The sequence below is a fragment of the Zootoca vivipara genome, chromosome 2, assembly GCF_963506605.1.
Source record: "Zootoca vivipara chromosome 2, rZooViv1.1, whole genome shotgun sequence".
NCBI lineage: Eukaryota > Metazoa > Chordata > Lepidosauria > Squamata > Lacertidae > Zootoca > Zootoca vivipara.
Window position 1 is genome coordinate 56,641,728 of NC_083277.1, and position 20,502 is coordinate 56,662,229.

The 20,502-nt window shown below is 44.3% G+C and overlaps 1 protein-coding gene across 1 annotated transcript; it reads left to right on the plus strand.

Annotated features, from left to right (window-relative positions):
• Window positions 1-1,284: 1,284 nt before the first annotated feature.
• CDC25C (cell division cycle 25C) lies at window positions 1,285-15,990 on the plus strand. Its single transcript, XM_035108055.2, has 14 exons — window positions 1,285-1,479; window positions 2,860-2,942; window positions 3,770-3,803; window positions 5,505-5,538; window positions 5,702-5,791; window positions 6,032-6,130; window positions 8,678-8,806; window positions 9,202-9,357; window positions 10,538-10,639; window positions 12,491-12,553; window positions 13,041-13,139; window positions 13,519-13,652; window positions 13,785-13,896; window positions 15,682-15,990. The coding sequence occupies exons 1-14, from the start codon at window positions 1,298-1,300 to the stop codon at window positions 15,820-15,822; spliced, it is 1,458 nt and encodes a 485-aa protein (XP_034963946.2). The 5' UTR covers window positions 1,285-1,297; the 3' UTR covers window positions 15,823-15,990.
• The last annotated feature ends 4,512 nt before the right edge of the window (window positions 15,991-20,502 follow it).

A 20,502-nucleotide genomic window follows, 5' to 3' on the forward strand; every position in this document is an offset into this window, starting at 1 on the left:
CTCTATCTGCCTGGGGCTGCAGGTTCTGGCTGCCCTTGTATGTTTGCAGTATGGGGTCAAGGGAGCCTGGAGGAGAGCAGAGCCGGATTTAGGTGTGATGAGGCTATAAGCTACTGACGGTAATGGGCCCTTTATATGTCCAGCTGTCCTTTGTCAACAGCAAATTGTCGCTGTTTTTTGTGTTGAATATATGCTATTATGGTAATTTATGGTCCGAATAGCTATCTAAAGCAATTTGCACATAACAAAATACGTATTTTATCAAAGTAAATGTTGAACTGAAATACAATTAAGAAGTATATTAATAGTGAAATAATTATTAAGCTCTAACTTAAAATGATTTTTTATTCATAACAAACTTAATAATGCAAACACATTGGCATTTGGCAATAACAAAAGTTCCTTTGAAAACACAATTTACAAAGACTCATAATCTAGTCTCTAGAAACGTGCTATAACATGAAATAATACAGTAATAGCAAACAAGTGATATTTTAGGGAGCAGGCTAGCAGGCGGGGCCCATCACTTACATCATAGGAGCCTGCACAACACAAAAACACTGTTGCTGTATGTAGGTTTTATTTTATTTGTTTATCTTATATTTTGGAAATGTACATCCAGTGTGTTTTCTTTAAAAAAATTTTGGGCCCCCAAGAGATTGGGGTCCTAAGCTATAGCTCGTTTAGTTTATACGTAAATCCGGCACTGGAGGAGAGAGTCTTCGGACGACCTGAAGAAATGCAGCTTTGTAAAGGATTAAACTTCCATGGACAGACGGGTGCAGGAAACTAGCAGATAATCCTACACGCCTGGGGCTGGGAAAGGTGAGGTTGCAGGGAGACAAACTGCAACAGGAACACACGGCAGTAACTTAACAAAGCTGCGTTGGTGATAATTTACCAACAGCAGGATGCTTTCCTCCGCAAACCCATAAGCTTGATTCAAGCCATGTATGACAGAATTGGCTTTAATCATAAATTGCAAGAATTTGACTTTTGCTTAGCCTTGGAAATGGAAGATGCATATTTGGATGTGTTTATAAACATTCGATTTTATAACCCTTCAGTTTACTTAATCTTATCTCTACCAGTTTTGAGTGGTTCTTTTGAACCTCACTGCTGTCAAGTTTTAGTTTTGTTATGTATGTTGTTTTAATAATTTCAGTGATAACTGTATTGTTTATATTGCAGTTTTCGTGTTTATGCTGTAAGATACTCTGGTTATAATAAAAAGCAGGATATAAATAGTAATTGCTGTTCTCCACAGGCAGCTGCTCAGTGGATTCTGTGTCGAACTATGTCTAAGAACCTTTCCCCCATAGAGGCTGATGCTTCCCATTTGTGTCTTGAGTTCCGATCCAGATGCAGGATGATTATGTTCCAAGATCCTGAGTTCTCACTACCCTTTAATCCAGATATACCTCTTACCCCAATCTCTGGCCTAACTCGGGGTTTCAGGACCTTTAGCACATTAACCGGGTAAGTTTCAGAGTAGTGAAATGAGGTAGAAAACATTGCATTTTCACAATTTCCTTAATTTAGCAGCATAATGAGTGGATACAATATAGTTCAAGTTAGGTAGTTTCAAATGTGTAATTAATTTTTCAGTTGACTATCTCTGCAAAGTATGCATGCACAGTATAACTTACACACTATCGCTATCCAAACACAAGGCAGTCACAGGAAATCATTCTTTAGGTTTCCTGTGTTTTGAGATGAGTGTTTGCACAAGGAGTCAACAAACAACTATGATTATTTGAAAGCTGTGGTAAAGGCTCTTGAATATAAAAATGTCAATTTTCATATCTAGTACTTTGGGTGACTGTCTTTTTCATGGATTCTGGTGAAATAATTATTGAGAACTGACAGCATAACCATATTGCATTTGACCTAGTTTGTATTTAGTGCTGAGCAGCATGCATTGTGATTTTTTTCTTCCATAATTAAATTTGGTTTGTGCTAGTCACAAATTTTCTTTCATTATCTATAAAATATTATTTGCATTGAAACATGCTATTTTGCTCTGTGCATTAAAAGTACAAATGGTGGCAATGGCACACACCAGCAACGTGGAGAAAATTCTTTGTGTGTGCCCCACACCATCCCTAAATTTGCTTTGGAGGATTGGGTGGGGGACCTGGACCAGATTTAGGGGACATATAAAGAAAGGAAGCGGGGAAGTTTCATCGAGTCCTTGTGTTGACAGAATGAGTGCATTGAATACCACCCAAAATATTGATAGCAAAGCAATAGTACAGTATATAAAATCACACGTGACGGCCACTTTTTTAAAAAACAACAACAACTTACAATTAATCAAAATAAAGCAACTAATTCTAAAGCAGATCACAATAAAAATTAGATTAAAAAGCAGATCATCATAAAAACTTAAGTGTTCTCTAAATGGTGTCCCTATGGCAGTGATGGAGCCAGACTGCGGCTGCAAACTTAACCCAGTTACCTGGAATTAAGCCTCAATGAGTTCAATAGGACTTACTTTTGAGTAGACATGGTTAGGTTCCTGATGGAAGTTGGCAGATGGGGCTTAAGGTAGTCAGTGAGTCTTAAATGCATCTCGCTTACGGTAATCTAAATTCTAATCTGACTTCAGTCCTTAGTAATTATTTCTCTGGTGCAGCATTCTAAGGTCCCCTGATCATGTATAGTAGAAGCTGATGAAATGGCAGCTGAATGCAATTTGTCTACTAATTGTGATTACTGTCTTAGGAGAGAGGCGCACAGACCAGAAAACACTCACAAACTTTATATTTCAATCAGAAATTCAGTCTTTTATGTCCTGTATTAATTTGTAGAACATGTGTGTTTCTCCCAAGCATTCCTGTTACTTTGTTCATGCAGGGATACACCAAGACGCTGCCTAGATCTATCCAATCTCAGCAATGGTGAAGAGGAAACTGCCTTCAACTTCAACCAGTCCCCAGGTACATTGGAAACTGGTAATAGTTGTTGCCAGCAGCACAATTCTCTGCATGCTGCTGCTTGTCTGTATTCCTGTAGCTCTGTTCAAACGGCTAATGTGTTAGGGCATTTATATTGGCTGCCCAATGACAACATTCTCTGAATGGCTCACTAAAATAAAATAACCATAAGAAATGCAGCATAAAATTGTCAGTAAGCCAAGCCCCCTCAGAGAATTTGATTACATGCTAACATGCCAGGCAACTTGTGGAAACAAGTGTCCTGGACTCTCCCACTGCCATTCTATTAGAACTCTGGAAAGCTCTCTTCCCAAGCCGCACCCCTCATTGCGTGCTTTCAGTAGGCTTTTGTGATTTGTTTTCTGGTTATTCTAGGGCAGGGGTCCCAAGCTGGCCTGTTGTCCACCAGTGGTTCACAAGCTTCATTCAGGCGGTCTGTGGCATGATTGCAATAAATATTAATGTTGGTTTTTAGTTGTATTTTCATTGCTTCTTTTATTTATTATATTGTATTTTGTTGTATTCCAATTTTAATTATAAGGAATGCAAATTGTAATACAATAAAATAAATAAAATAAGCAATTAAAAATTGCAATTAAAAGTCGGCATCTAGCACAATTGTCACAAAAGGAAGAAAAATCAATTAAGTGGTCTGGCAAGACCATTGGCAATTTTCAAGTGGTCCATGGGGGGGGGGAAGTTTGGGAACCAGTGGTTAAGCCATTTTTACAGGTAGGAAGGAACATCTTCTGGCTTTTATCTTGTCACTTACACTTCAAGCCTGGATCTTTTCTGGTCTTTTGCTGATTTCTTTCTTTATTCTTTTACAGGTCAGAAGGGTTCAATGGGACTCCAGAATAAGCTGTAAGTTATGCCATCACATTCTTACAGCATATTAGCATATTAGTATTAGCTTCCCCACCACCACCATTTGTGTTTAAAATGTTGATCTGCTGAGAATGGGGAATAAAGCTGAGAATGATAGGAGAGAGGGAAGATTCTTTCCCAATTAGGTGGTTTCCTTTTTTGAGCCCTGAGTGCTAGAAATCTGTGAACCTGAGCAAAGCACAGACATATTTGGGCTCTTTGGCAACAAGTATGTTTTATAACTACCAATGACTTCAGGACCTCTATTGTCTTTTTCTAGAGTTTACCAACGTATATTTAGAAAAATGTAGAGATGCTTGTGGAGGCTTTTGTTCTTTTTTGCTTTTCTACCAAACAGCCTAGCAGGCCTTAGATTCTTCTTCTCACTTTCCTCAAGACAATTTATTTGTTCATTGGTGCTGTGGTTAAACCACTGAGCCTAGGGCTTGCTGATCAGAAGGTTGGTGGTTCAAATCCCTGTGACGGGGTGAGCTCCCGTTGCTTGGTCCCAGCTCCTGCCAACCTAGCAGTTCGAAAGCATGTCAAAATGCAAGTAGATAAATAGGAACCGCTACAGCGGGAAGGTAAACGGCGTTTCCATGTGCTGCTCTGGTTTGCCAGAAGCGGCTTTGTCATGCTGACCACATGACCTGGAAGCTATACGCCGGCTCCCTCGGCCAATAATGCGAGATGAGCGCGCAACCCCAGAGTCGGTCACGACTGGACCTAATGGTCAGGAGTCCCTTTACCTTTACCTAAAGAAGATACATTGGAAATGCCTTGTAAACTGGGGAACAGCTTGCTACTAATTTGCATGGTTTAGTTGCATATGACGTAACTTTCATGCCTGGTGGACACAGGTAGAGCATATGTGCCTGTTTCACCATCTGGGTCTACCAGGCAAATTGATTAACCAAAGCTGTTGATATTTGCAGCCCCAAACATTCATATCAATAGTTTGACCCAAATTGTAGTGAAATACAAGCCAGGCATTTTCAGCCTTAGATGGATTTATTCACAATATAGATGAAATACTGTAACTGGATTCATTTACATGAATAGAACGTGGGTTTTTTATCAGTACAAGGAAAGGGTGCCTTACCCTCTGAATGTCTGTCTCTCTGTTGGAAAATTCTAACCCAAATGCAGGTGGAGAGTGGTTGGTCCATTGCTTAATTTTCATGCACCCACATCAGTAAGCCCCTGTCCCTGAACTGAGGGTGCTGAATCTATAAGATGCTGGTCAAATTGATATTTTGCTCATCAGGATTCATAAGCAAAATGGCTGTACAAAGGACTTGCACTGTTTTTTCTTTGTATACCAGCGTACTAAAGATTTGGTCTTTGCTAGGTTAGTTTATTGTGAGAATAAAGAGAAGGTTGGGGTTTGGTTTTGTGTGTCATCTGGAAGTAGACCCCAGATGTTGGAAATATGAAAAGTAAGTAGGTAGCATGAACTTAACAACAAGTTTATAAAATATGGAACTGTCCTGTGAATAAACCAGGAGGTGAACTCTGAAGTGATTTCCAGGAAGGCCAGGAGACCTTGCCTCAATTCTTCAGACTGAAAAAATGGCTGAAATCTCTTCCTGCTGGACAACTTTTAGCAAGAGTTTGCAAGGCAGATTGGGATTGACAGATTGATCGCTCTTTTTCAATGAGAAGGCTTTCTGACTAGTTATCTTTTTCTCCCAGCAGACATTCAGGGAGGCAGTGTTCACAATTGCTGCAGGTGAGTATTTCCTGTCTGGTGAGGTGGAAGTCATTCACTTCTTTGTAATATTCTGCTGCTAGGGAACTGTGAGATAATGAGTCAGAGGACTTGGGGTCCCAGTTCTAAGATTCACAACCAATATTAATTTACTGGAAACGTGTTTCTCTACTTGGCCTTCCAGTCCCAGGTACTGTGCAGCACACCAGACACTCCAAGCTGCTTCCAGCACATTAGCAGGGTGATCAGCAGTCCTTCCATGAACAAAGAGAATGTGAGTATTTTTTATTTTATTTTATTTGCAGCAAGCTGGGCTTTCCAGCCATATTAGTAAGGTGCATACTGGGATATCAGGCAGGCAGAAGTCTTTGCTTACCAGAAGGGTACAGAATCTAGGCCCTTCCTTTTCACTTCATGGTGATAACACTTAGCTTAGCTTTCCTGAAACTAGGTTCTTGATTCCAGGGGTAGTTCTCAACTCTAAAAGCCACCTCCTTTCCTTATCTCCTTCCAGGAGGGTAGCCCTTTTAAGCACCCAGGGTGGAGCATGCCCAAATCCCTGCTGTTCTGGAAAAAACCACCAGATGCACAGCTGACCTATGCTACTACGCTGGTAAGTTAATACTGCTTAAGTTATGTGTGGGTATAGATATTAAGTAGTAGTCGGATCTACCAGCTGGACAGCTGTGAGGCCAACACCATAATTTAATTTATAACATTTTCAGTTTCATCTACACTGATACATGGGAATCCATGCATTGCGGGTTTACATATTTTTTCTCCTCTACAAAAATCACTGTTCCTTGGGAGTGTTAGTCTAACACAGGCATCCCCAAACTTTGGCCCTCCAGATGTTTTGGTCTACAACTCCCATGATCCCTAGCTAAGAGGACCAGTGGTCAGGAGTGATGGGAACTGTAGTCCAAAACATCTAGAGGGCCAAAGTTTGGGGGTGCCTGGTCTAATTCAAGCCAGTCTTTCAAGCTTCATGATGCAGGGAACTTCTTCGTTGGACATGAATGAATGGGGATGAAGCATTTGGTTAGGGAACTCAGAATTAATCTCCCAGCGGCAAGTGAGAGCCCAGGGGTCTGAACACTCATCCCCCACCACCACTTTCTGAACACAGCCCAGGAAGAAGGAGCGGAATCACTGCATGACAGTGCCCCCAGCTCCCAACCCCTCTAGACGGTCCAGAAGGATGTTATGGTCGATGGTGTCAAAAGCCGCTGAGAGATCCAGCAGAACTAGGAAACAGCTCTCACCTTTGTCCCTAGTCCGCCGGAGATCATCAACCAGTGTGATCAAGGCAGTTTCAGTCCCATGATGAGGCCTGAATCCCGACTGGAAGGGATCCAAATGGTCCGCTTCTTCCAGGCGTGCCTGGAGTTGTTCAGCAACCACTCGCTCAATCACCTTGCCCAAGAATGGAAGATTTGAGACTGGGCAATAGTTGGCCATATTGGCCGCATCTAAAGATGGTTTTTTAAGAAGCGGTTTAATAACTGCCTCTTTCAGCGGGTCTGGGAAGGCTCCCTCACAGAGAGAAGCATTCACCAACCCACGAAGCCCATCGCCCAGCTGTTCCCGGATAGCTTTTATAAGCCCGGATAGCTTTTATAAGCCCGGATGGGCAAGGATCAAGGAGACAGTTGGTTGGTTTCACTCGTCCAAGCAGCCTGTCCACATCCTCGGAGGTAACAGATTGGAATTGATCCCACACAACTGGACTAGACAGGACTCTAGCACTCTCCCGCCCCAGCCCTGCTCCCACGGTGGTGTCTACCTCTTCCTGAATCTGAGCGACTTTATCTGCAAAAAACTTTGCAGAATCGTTGCAGGAGATCATGCGGCCCGTACTGGGCCCCGATGGAGCAGGTGGTTCCACTAAACTGCGAACCACCTGAAAAAGACTCCTGCTGCTGTTTTCTGCAGATGCAATAGAGGCGGTGAAGAAAGTCTTCTTCGCTGTCACTACCGCCATTTGGTAGGCTCGACATTGAGCTCTAACCCGTTTCCGGTCAGCTTCAGCATGACTTATCCGCCACCGGCACTCTAACTGTCTCAGTGATTGTTTCATTGCCCTCAGATCCGTGGAAAACCACGGAGCTGTCTGGGCTCCATGCAATTGGAGAGGGCGCTTCAGAGCCAAACAGTCAATAGCCCTGGTTAACTCTACATTCCAGCGGGCCATCAGGGAATTGGCTGAAAGGCCATCAACATGGGATAAAGCATCCCCTACCACTCTCTGGAAACCATTTGGATCCATTAAGTGGCGGGGGCGGACCATCCGAATCGGTCCCAACTGGAGAAGTCCAGTTGCACCAGGTAGTGATCTGACCATGGCACTTCTTTAGTTTCGCTTTTACTTAGTGCCAGATCACCAATATCCATAGAGGTAAACACCAGGTCCAAGGCATGTCCGCGGCTATGAGTTGGGCCAGACTTATTCAGGGACAGCCCCATGGAGGCCATGCTTTCCACAAAGTCCCGAGCGGCCCCTTGTAAGGTCGTGTCGGCATGGATATTAAAATCCCCTAGGACAACCAAACTAGGTGTCTCCAGGAGAACGTCCGCCATGACCTGAAGCAGCTCGGGCAGGGAATCCTTGGTGCAGCGAGGAGGTCGGTACACCAGAAGGAATCCTGTACTGCCCCTATTGCCCAACTTCCAGAACATGCACTCAGAGAACTGGGTCTTCCCAATAGGACGCCTGGTGCAAAATAATGACTTCTAAAAATCACTGCAACCCCCCCTCCCCGCCCACAAGTCCTGGGTTGCTGTGCGTAAGAGAAACCTGGTGGACACGCAGCAGCTAAAACAGGCCTATCTGCTTCATCCAACCAAGTCTCTGTTACACATGCCGGGTCAAGTCCTCGATCCATGATCAAGTCATGGATGGCAGTGGTCTTATGAATCATTGACCTGGCATTGCACAGCAGTACTTTCAGGTCGTGTGGGTATCCCTTGTTGATTCCAGTATCCATCCGGTCAAGACCAGACCCGGAGGCAGGGATAGTCCTCAGACAAAACTAATATAAAAGCCAAATTACCCAACCACAGATATATAAAAATTCTAGGGGAAATATATATAGATACACACACATATATCATGCCAGAGAAGCAATAGGTGCCAGCTGTGAGCTTCTTATCTTGACAGGAAGCAGGTGATCTAGAGGAGTATGAGATGGAAGATCTTGGCAGCCCAATTTCTGCAGTGACACCACCAGGAATGCCAGAGTCCTTGAGTGGCTTTCCAGAACTCTGCCCTGAACAGGAAGAGACTGAGGTGAGACGAATGTGATACGTTCACTCCATTATTGGCATTTGTGAAAAGCAAGAAATCTTAGAAAATGGAAAAGTAGATCTTGCCAGCTATGGATCTCAGGGGTACCAGAACACAGTGGTCTTGGATCTGTTCCTGCTACAAAGCTGCCAGTGTGGTTGGAGAGAGAGCTCACAGCCTTTTGAGTAGTGTGGTTTGGTAATGGCTGAATCATGGACTTGTACTTTCAGATCCCCATCCCTGATCTATCTAGTAATTATAAAAAACTAAAATCCTGATGATGAGGCTGGTGCTGCTCACCACCAAAGCTGTAGGAGCCCTGAAACTTTGTCGATGAAACAAGGGAGTTCCCCACTGCTCCCCAACTTCCATCACTGTCTATGTGCCACTCTGAGCAGGTCTCTATGAACAAGACTCGACTCTTCCGATCCCCATCACTGCCAGAGAAACTGAACAGACCCGTACTGAAGAAGGCAGCAAAGAGCCAAGATGAAGACGAAGCGCCCATCAAGGTGAAACAGAAGCACATCCCAACCCAAGAGGAGCCGGATGAGGTAAGATCCTGCTTGGTTCAAGTACAGTACAAGTTCCTGGGTCTAAGTGGTGACAGCAGAATGGCAGTCCCATGTGCTGTATCAACAGGTAGCTATCAGGGCATAGCTGCTGTCATGAGAGCATACCTGATGATGCAGATAATAAGCCCATCTAGTCCAGCATTCTCCTCTTGCAGTGGTCCACCAGATGCCAGGGAGGCGGGGTGTCACACGCAGGACCTGAGTGTTGCAACACTTTCCCCACTTGCTTTCCCCAGCAACCAGTTATGTCTTAGCCCATAATGCCTTTGTTACTTGAGCCATCATAACTTAGGGGCCCATCAGACTGCTGTTTAGTTGTGGATGTATGCAGCAAAGTGTTTCTGATTCATAGTGCATTTGAAATGGGTGTGTACTGAGCCATCCAAACATCATGCCGTTTTCTCAGTTGTTTTGCGATGCTTCCCCAACATACCTGCGTCATTGCATCCACACTTAAACTCTGCCTTTCATTGTTCGTCTTCCGGCTACCCTTAATTCCCCGCTTTCTTCCTCCAGTGCAAATTAGTCATGCCGTGACGCCATGCCACTACACTTTCATTTCAACACCTTTTCAATTTTTATATTCAGGCTGTGATTGCTGTGCTAAACGTTTGCTCATTTCCATTAAAAGGAAAACACCCACAGGAATGCCAATTTTGGGCGTTAACAGGAGGGATAGGAGAGCGGCTACGTCACAAAGGAGCAGATGCATTTTGGCACATTGCCATGGCACTTTTGTGCTATTGTACATTAACAGCAGGAGTGAAAAGATGAACCGTAACATTTGTAGTATAAAAAGTTATGGGGTTTTAGCTGGAAGCTTGAGGATGTGCACTGATTGCTGCCAAGGCAGTATCAGCAAATGGTATTGAAAGTTTGATTGTGTATAATTGTCCTGATAGCATCGTGAGCACAAACCATGATGCATACACAGTAGAAAGGATGCCTGAGGGGGGGGGGCCCTAGAAGCCATCGATAGCCATGAATTTCTCCAAAACCCTTTAAAAGTCATCCAAATCGGAGGCCATCACTATATCTTGTGGTAGCATGTAATTTCTACTGCCACACTTGTGTGAACAGAGAGAAACAAGCAAGGTAACTGGGCAGGGAATTCATTTGCTTTACATGTTGTTGATGACTGCCTGCTTTGTTTATATAGGTAATGCATTTGAAGAAGGCAGCCTCCCTTTCTGAAATGGAGATTGTCAGAGCACTGGATCAAGACCACAGCTTCAGGCAGCTGATTGGAGATTTCTCCTGTGTAGGTTTCTTCAACCTTCGTGGGGCAGGCTTTTGTCTTTCACTCTCCAATGATGCTGAATTTCTTACCTTGATTGTTGACCGATGCTGGGAGATGCAAGCTTTCTACATATTTAAACTGTCTGATGATATTTTATCATCAGACAAAGCAGGGCAGGCACAGTTACAAGTGGGCTTGGGGTGGATATTGATATCACACACACACACACACACACACACACACACGCCTGATTTTATGACCTAGCTGTAAGACCACTTGCATGATTTGGGTGGGGTTCCAACTGCCTCTCTATAAGCAGCTCCCTGCATGAGTCAAGAAGCTCTTAACCGGATTGGTACACATATCTGTGAGAATTGTATTGGGGTAGTTCAAGGGTGGGGAACTTTTCCGGCTCTGGCGGCCCCACCCTGTGCACCAACTTTGATAGATGGGTGGGCGAATCTACCTGTAAGTCACATGGCATAACTGATGCCGCATGACTGACATATGGGTTGCCCTGCCCATGTGTCAAAATCCCTTTCAGTTCCTACAATCCCATCAAAACTTCACCAGCTATCTTTAAAAGGGTGGGAGAAACAGTTCTTCATGTTAAACTGTTCTGTACTAATTAATGAGAATTGAATGTTATAGTACAATATGGCCTAGATGCCACTGTGCCGTTCATTCCCACAAGTCTTGTTTTACCAATTGTTGTAGCACAGAATCAGATAAGATTTCTTTTTCACAGTCTGGAAACTCTTAAGGACGTGGTTCCCAACATGGGGCACACGCCCCACAGGGGGGGAATTTGAGAATGAGTTATTAACAGTTAATGGCCTTTTAGGCTTCCTCCAAGTGAATAGGAGTTCTCTTTTTGAATAATAAGCATTATATGTCATGGGGGGGGGGGCATCAGGATTTTAGAGATGCTTAGGTGGGGCATGGCCAAAATAAGGTTGGGAACCACTGCTCTAAGGCATTGCGCTCAACATTTTTAATTCTTATTGCAGGGAACCTTTAGAATATGAGGACTGTCTGCTGAAAGTCCTGAATGGGTTATCCCATTTGTCCCTTGCTGCCTCATCCTGATTCATTTTACAAACAGGAATGCAACATCACTCCTCAAAAAAAGTGGCTGTATATTAACCAAAAAGCCTATTTGCAACCGCTCAGCATTGCCAGAATAGCTGTCCTTTGTTACATCTTTAACTAGTTGCTGGAACGTTACTTGCACCTAAGCTGAATATAGTTCTGGTGCTTAAGAGTTAAACAGCAGTACTGTACATTTCTCCAATGTAAAAGTGGAATAATAAAATGCCATTAACCATACTATCAAGAAACCAACTGGAAAGTGAAAAGAACAAAAATAATCTCATTTCATTCACAATCTGCTGTGTTTTGCTTTTTACAAGGTTGTATAGGGCTACACTTCAGGCATCTTCCCTATGTTGTGATCCCTTTGTGGCATCACCCGTGTTAATTTGCCCCTGACAATTCTAATAAAATATATACTCCCCCCCCCAATTTGTGTAATTCTGCCAACAGGGTATGAGTTTTCAGACTATAAAGGATTTTTCTTGTAGAACTCTCAACGCTGCCTTGTAATCTTGCAGAAAATGCAGCCTAGCAAATAAAGATCAACCAGGGGGTTACGTTGCTTTTCAAAGCATAAGGAGTGCTTTTGAACCAGGAATCAAATGATACATTCAGTGCTTGCAGCCCAAATGTCTGCATGTTTTTTTCAGAAGTAGGTCTGATTATGGAGTTCACTGGGGCTTGGTTTTAGAATTTATCTTGCTAGGGCTCGGGAGATCTGGGGGGCTCGGGAGCTATGGCAAAGCCTGAAGTGGAACGTGGTTGCATTGTTTCCAGGTGTATTCACTGCCAACAGTAGCAGGAAGGCATCAGGACCTGAAATACATCACTTCAGATACCGTGAGCAATCACCTCTTCCGTTATCTGTGTGTGTCTGTGTCTTTGGCCCTTTGGTTTCCTCCACATCAGCTGAATTTTGGCTCCTTGACCCTCACTTGGTTCTATAAAAATCCCGGAAGGTACTTGGAGGGGTGGGGATATAGCTGTCCTTCCCACCCCAATACAGATTTGCGTTTTGTGCCCTAACTGAAGGACCACAGCGATACCTCAGTCTACCTTTAGTGTTACCTGCTGGAGCTATCCTCCACCTTAGAGATGATAGGTAACCATGTAACGACAGGAAAGAAATAGTAGAGCTTGTATGGGTTTTTTTACTTCCTATTTAGCCCATCCTCCCCCCCCCCCCAAGAGCTCAAGGTGGTGGTAGAGATGATGATTCTCCCCCCATTTCTAGCTGCATTTTATCCTGACAACAGCCCTGTGATGTAGGTACGGCTTGAGAGTTAGTGACGAGTTGAACTTGGGTCTTGTTCTGCTATTCTTTTAGATGGCTGCTCTGCTCCAAGGCCAGTTCCAAAGCCTTATAGAGAAGTTCTACATTATTGACTGTCGCTACCCCTATGAATATGACGGGGGACATATCAAGGTGAGAGAATCATGCGCTTAATTAAGGGTGGTGATTGGTTTTCGTGGGCTGCATGATGGGGTGGCTTTAGCTCACTGGCAAGGCATAATGCAAAACGTCACGGTTAAATCCCCAACACCTCTAGGTGGGGCTTCTGCATATCAATGCTAGACAACCATGACCAGCTGATGTAGATGCCTTATACCAGGCACCCCCAAACTGCAGCGCTCCAGATGTTTTGGCCTACAACTCCCATGATCCCTAGCTAACAGGACCAGTGGTCGGGGAAGATGGGAATTGTAGTCCAAAACATCTGGAGGGCTGAAGTTTGGGGATGCCTGCCTTATACCTCATCCCTACATCGTATTTCTGAGAATTTCTTTTCTATTTCTAACTACAGGGGGCTCTGAATATCCCCGGGGCAGATGATCTGTTTGAATCCTTCCTGAGAAAGCCTCTACTCTCGCCAACGCCTCAGAAGCGCCTCATCCTTGTTTTCCACTGTGAATATTCCTCAGAGAGGGGCCCAAAGATGTGAGTGTGGGTCTCAGTGAGGCAACCCTTTGGAGCACGATAAACAGGTGGGGTTTGGGAGGTCCTTTGCTTGATAGGGTGGCTTTTGCCTTGCCTTTCTTCTTACTCTTCCTTCCTTGCTGTTACTTGAAGGTGTCGCTATCTGAGGGAAGAAGACAGAGCCATGAATGAGTATCCTGCGCTGCACTATCCTGAACTGTATGTCCTTCAGGGTGGCTATAAGGACTTCTTCATCGAATACAAGGTAACAGCCAAGACTTTGGCTTCATAATCCTGCCACGCAGGAACATCTCATTCTAAGATTTGGGTTCTTCTAGCAAATTGGGGGGGGGGGAGATGTCAACCCTCTTGTGCATGTTTTGAGGGACAAGACAACTAAAAACTAATCCTGAAAAGATTATTATAAAATGCGTCTATAATGCAGCAGATCGAATTCCAACAGCTGAGATAGCAAGAAGCAATCAAAGATCAATTATTGTTCGTTTAAAAAGCTCAGGCAAATGAAATACTTGTAACCAGGCACTTAAAATTAGGTAACATATACAACAGACTAACAACTCTGGCGAGGGTATTGTGCAGTTGTGGTGCCACCTCCGTGAAGGTCCTGTCTCCACTCTCCTACCTCTGAAAGGTAAAGGGGAAGATCACTTTAATAAGCTTAATAAGAATGGGCACAGTCAGGCTTCCTGTTTCCAGCGGTGAGAAATGGCTGACTCCCAAACGATCGGACCCCAGCCGTGCCAGTAATTCAGGGTATGATATGGGGGTAATTAGCCCTGGCAGACTCCCTAGGGTGGGGGAGGACTGTCTCATAGACCCGCAGATTGTCCGAGATTGTCAGCTTGCATGCAAGCGGCAGGACACTGGGTCCCAGAGCATGACACGGCCGGCACTCTCCGAAGCCACTCTCATCGCCGGAAAGATCCGTTTGATAAAATAATTAGATTTGGACAATAAACAGACATAGTCTGGACCGAAGAAGATTATGATTACATGTTAATTGGCTGTTTTTCTTGAAAAACTAATAAAAATGATTTTTTTAAAAAAAAAAGAATGGGCACAGTCAGTCCTTTGGACTCCTTGATCCAAACATGGATCAACTTTGAAGTACAACTGAAAGCACATGGTAAGCCAGTGAAAATGTGTTTAAAACTGGTGAGTAATGTTCCAGTTGACTAGAATCCCATTAACAATGTAGCTGCAGTATTTTGGACCAGCGGAAGTTTATTGTTTGTTCAATTTGGATACTGCTCTTTGTCTGAAGATCCCAGGGTGGTTCACAACAGACAAATATAAAATGAGAATACAAAGCCTTTGAAGACAGGTACAATGCATTTGTCGTAGCCTTGTTTAGAACTCAAAAATTATAGCTCCCATGTTTGTGTTGTGGGCAGACTGTCAGGGCTTTCCTCTTACTAGATGCTGGTCAGCAGGTTGGTAAAAATGAATAAAATCTCCCTATTATGATTATGCCTGGCCTCATCATTGAGGATGTAGGTGGGTAAACTGTTGTTGAGTGCTGTGTAGGAATCCCAGGATTCTGTGCTTTAAGAAGCTTAGGGAAATCTATATTGCACACGTATAGGAGTACACCAGATCTGCAGGAATGTTAAACTAGAACCTGGTCGACTCAACCTGAGCTCCTTGGAGGCGGCATGGGACAAAGAAGTAATATGTTTCTTGTGTAGAACTTGAAATCCTTTGGTGTGACATAAGAAATTAGATAGGGAAAGGATGCATTGCCTCTAGGGAACAATGTTGAGCAGCTAATTTGTACATAGAAGCAGGAGAATACAGAAGGGAAAGGAAACCATATAAGATTCAGAATCTGCTTGGGTCCCATCCAGACCCTTTCTTTGTTTCTCCTTTAACTGAAAAAGTCCTCCTCCTATGTGCCAAAGAGCTGGAAATGCGCTGTTTGGGGTTTCTTAAGTTGTAGCTTGATATGTTTGTGATGAATTCACTGGGTCTTTGGCTTTAAAAGAAAAGCTCCAGCCCTTGCATTCTGCTACATCTCCCTTCTCCTTAGGAGCTGTGTGAGCCCCAGAGCTACTGCCCCATGTGCCACCAGGACTTCAAGGCAGAGATGCTCACGTTCCGCACCAGAAGCAAGACATGGGCAGGAGACCGGAGGTGGAGAGGCCAAGTTGCGCGTCTCATGAAGCCGTGAGGACAAAGGCAGTCTTGGAGAAGGGATTCTGCTCTAAGAGGACTCTTCCCTGACAAAGGGATAACCTGAGGTCTCTATAATTGACAGCGCCACACAGAGGCTCAGAAAGTGAGGAAGCCAGCACTTAGGAGTGCGTGTCAGTTGTTGCAATAAGGAGAGCTCAGAAATGCCAGGAAAGCGTCATTTGTGCTTCCACAAGTTCATTTCGGAGGGAGCTCAGTGGAAACTGGCACTTAAGTGTCTCATTTTAATGGAAGAATAAACTGTACTGGAACATAATGCCTGTTACTTCTTTGATATGCATTTCTTTCTGTGCGGTGTAGTGGCCAATATATTACAACTTTGGGAAAATATAGTATCTCCTAGGTTTATTTATTATTTATTTATTGAATTTATATACTGCCCTATACCCGGAGGTCTCAGGGCAGTTTACATAAAAAGATCACAGTATATAAAATTAAAATAAAAGCAATAACCCAATAATACCCCCCCCATAAAAGAGCCACATTTTGAAAGGTGTCGATGTTGCTCTGGATAGCATGTAAACATAAGAGGCACGCAAGTTGTTTGAGAGGGATGCAGAGAGTGGGTGGGGTTCTTTGTAACTTTTAAGTTTGAACCACATCTCTGCTGCAACTGATCCACACAAACCTGGGAGATGAAGCATGTGTGTTATCTACAGTGTTAGTCCATCTCAAAGAAAACCCATTGAAATTGGTGGACATGACTAAGCTAGGTCTATTAATTTCAGTGGGTCTAATCTGAGTACTTGGCTATAACCCTGTATTTTAATATACTGTATAGGCATTTTTGCTTAGAATATTATTATTTACTGACATTGAGGGAAGAAGATAAAGGTAAAGGACCCCTGTCCAGTCAAAGGCAGCTATGGGGTTGCAGCACTCATCTCGCTTTCAGGCCAAGGGAACCGACATTTGTCCACAGTCAGCTTTCCGGGTCATGTGGCGCAACAGAACACTGTAACGGAAGCCAGAGCACACAGAAATGCCGTTTACCTTCCCGCCACAATGGTACCTATTTATATACTTGCACTGATGTGCTTTCGAACTGCTAGGTTGGCAGAAGCTGGGACAGTGCAACAGGAGCTCACCCCGTCGCGGGGATTCTAACCATCGACGTTCTGATCGGGAAGCCTAAGAGGCTCAGTGGTTTAGACCACAGCGCCACCCGCGTCCCTCATAGAATTGTTGAGTTGGAAGGGACCATGAGGGTCACCTAGTCCAACTCCCTGCAATGCAGGGATCTTTTTCCCAATGTGTAGCTCAAACCCACAACCCTTTGCTCATTTGGTAGAGCATGAGACTCTTTATCTATGACGATTGCCAACATGAAGATAATGGGTTTAAGGCAGATTTAAAGCATAAGCATGTGGTGAGGGCTCCCTAAATGTCTGATGGGATTATAAAGAGCAACCTCATGAAGCAGTGGCATCTCCTTGATTTGAAGGCTTCGGGAGAAAGTTCCCTACTGCAGATTTTTTAAATTGCTTGCTACAAAAGAGATATGCCACCAGATGGCGCCACTGCAACGCTTAAGCCCAGATTTGAGTACTGTAAGGGGGGAAAACCTTTCTGTCAGCTGTGGGTGGCAACTTCTAGGCAGAATGAAATGATGACAGCAGGAAGCAACCTGGTAAAGGGTTGGGATGCACAGAACTGTACCAGAAAAGCCAACAAATGGCCTTGTGACACCTTAAGAGGTGAACAGGTTTATCATAGCATAAGCTGTGGGTGGGCTAGGGTCCCTCATCATCTGACGGACTCTAGAAGAAGCTTATGCTACAATAAGTCTGTTTTGAAGGTGCCACAAGGCTCTTTAATGGTTTTGCTGCAACAGTTATTTCCGTGATTTTGTGCAGAAAGGGCTATTCTGACTCGGCCTTTGCTTGGTCCCTTTAGTCCTGCAGTTGGCATTTAATGGGATCTATAATGTACTAGCCCATTCACCTGATTTAAAACTAACTGAAACAAAATGAATAGCAAGCACAAAATTAAAGTCACAAATCATATGGCACTGCAGACATCAATTACCTTATGTGCTGTCTTCTAATTTGTGCTCGTATAAGCTTAACAAACATATGGATAAGCTCTTCAAAAGGCACTCATATGCTCACATAATCACTGGTGCATCTCCAACATCTGGGAGTATCTCCCTGCAGGCATACAAATCACAAATTAATGTTTTGGGTGCTCATTAAATTGATGGCGCAGAAAAACTCCTAATGCTTTTCCGGCCCCTATGCTCAGCACTTCACAAAACACTGAGCTTGGGGCAGTAGCCCCTGCACTGTGGATCCCAAATGCCCACCAGCCAGCTGGCTGTTGGGCACCTTGGAAACCTGCACAAGAGAATTTGACTGGTGGGTGGGACAACCCACCTGTCAAGTGTGTGATGTCATAATTATGTCATGTGATTGATAGGTTCTCCACCAATTTGGTATAAGCAAGGCTGGTCCTGCCATACATCAGGGCAAAGGAACTACTTCAGGCAGTACTGGCAATGGTGAAAGGCAGGAATTAATGTTGGCATGGGGTGGTAAGGCTTTTTAAAGCAATGCAGGGGGGCGGCATTGGGACTTTGCTTCGGGCAGCAAAATGCCTGGGGCTATCACTGTGATGTAGTCATACCATCAGCCACCCATACATTCTGTTGCTTTTGCTGTGGCCACACAACTAAAGCCGGGGCTGGCCCAAGACATTTTGGCCCCTGAGACAAAACTCAGTGCTGCGCAGAATGGCATCGCCATTTGGTCCTCTGTTTCTTTCCTCCAGCTTCCTCTGCTCTTCTCCCAAGGCAACATTTAATCCTGGTGCTCATGCACTACTTTGGTGCTAAGAAGTAACTTTCTCAAATTCTCTTGTTTCCTGAAGCCCACCAGCAGTAACCCAACTCACGAACTGAAAGAACGCTTCCAAACGGAGTCCTCAGATAGCGTCCAGTCTCCCAAGGTTCTAGCCTGTATCCGTTTCCAAAGGATTTTGCGGTAGTGGCTGTGAAGTCCCATCTGTTTTGGCTCAGTACATCTTGTATAGTGACTGGAACCTAGAATATTTTTGAAAGCTGGCTCTGTGTGCCTTGGGGGCTTAATTAAAACAAAAACAAAAATGCCCCTCTGTTGCTAGGGGCGGGGGCGGGGGGGGGGCTGTGAGCTTCAGAAGTCATGCCAACAACTAGTCTGTGCACAGCAGTTTCACTGCTGAGGGTCAAAGTCCTGTTGGAAGGGAAAGCCCTCTACTCAGTCTCCGGCTAAAGTCACTGCAGCATTTGGCTATGCTGATAAAGAAAATGGGAAAACACCTGCCTCTACGCTGCTGCCTTTCCAGGTGTCCATGCTAATTGTAAGCAGGAGGTGCTCTCATCTGATCAGAAAACAGCACTGTTGTCAGGTGATAACCTGGTTCAAGCTGTGAATGAGAAAGAGAGAGATTAGCCCAACATCACCTGCTCTTGACACCTCTCCTTTTCTGTGTTTGCATGGCACAGTGATTCTGTTTGCTAACAGCCAGCGATAACAATGGTACCTCAGGTTACAAACCCTTCGGGTTACAGACTCCGCTAACCGGGAAGTACCATAGTACCTCGGGTTAAGAACTTTACCTCAGGATTAGAACAGAGATTGCGCGGCGGAAGCGGGAGGCCCCATTAGCTAAAGTGGTACCTCAGGTTAAGAACGGTTTCGGGTTAAGAACGGACCTCCGGAACGAATTAAGTTCGTAACCAGAGTTACCACTGTACTTCTAAATGTTCATAGGGACGAAATTTATGGTACTCTATAATGCATCCAAAATTTCATTGGTTCTGCCACGGATGGCTTTTTTTCCCAGGCTTTCTGCTCATTGTCAGTGGCAGCACAGTCCGCTAGCCCTCTCAACAGCTGCTGGTCCTGAGGCACTGGCCCATCTTTCTATCTCTCCCAGTGCACACTCACCCAGGATTGCCTTGGGCAAAGGAAGGCCCTCTGCTGCCACTAAACTTACTGCACATCTGCAAACTAGAGCATATGATGAGGGAAGGCAAAACAAGGGAGAGAAGAGCAGGCGCTTCTCCGTTCTATACAAAAAGCATTCTGCTTATTCAAACTTAACTCTGCTGAGTCTGCTTGAATTCTTTCTGAGAGTGCCAATGTCAGTTGGCCAAAAACCCCTCAAAACTGAGCTAACAATGGCTCCAAGTAAAATGCCATGCCCTGCTCATTGTGAATGGCAAATGTCAACTAACAGAAACATATGCAGAATGTTTACACACTATGTCCCAACACCGAGGCTTACGGGAAGTGGCTTGGCTATGCCATTTAAAAACTGTTCTGCAACATACAACTAATTCACAAAAGCAGCAGAACAGTCATCCTGGATAATATCTACTCTAGGGATGCTTTGGGATGGGTGCCGCTCATGCAAGCAGTTGTTTGTTGCAGTGCTCACATGCATCAGAATGCCATCTTGCAATTTCTAATCGTTTAATCCAAATTAACCTTATCCATTGAAATCTAGATAACTTTTTCTTTTAAAAAAGCCTGTTGCCAATGTTACATTTGTGATATCAGGTCTCTGTCTGGAAGTACCCCAAGTCTTGCTCCATCCTGACAGTCCTGAAGGCTAACTTGGAGCCCACTTTGCTTAGAGAATCAGGGTCGTTCTCAAGCAAAATCTGCATTTTTAG

What these genes read in the sequence shown, in the direction of transcription:
- CDC25C (XM_035108055.2), top strand. Translation starts at nt 1,298, where the DNA reads ATGTCTAAGAACCTTTCCCCCATAGAGGCTGATGCTTCCCATTTGTGT. An exon ending in CTGAACAGGAAGAGACTGAG is followed by an intron (nt 8,807 to 9,201) that starts GTGAGACGAATG and finishes CACTCTGAGCAG; the next exon opens with GTCTCTATGAACAAGACTCG. An exon ending in TGATTGGAGATTTCTCCTGT is followed by an intron (nt 10,640 to 12,490) that starts GTAGGTTTCTTC and finishes CATTGTTTCCAG; the next exon opens with GTGTATTCACTGCCAACAGT.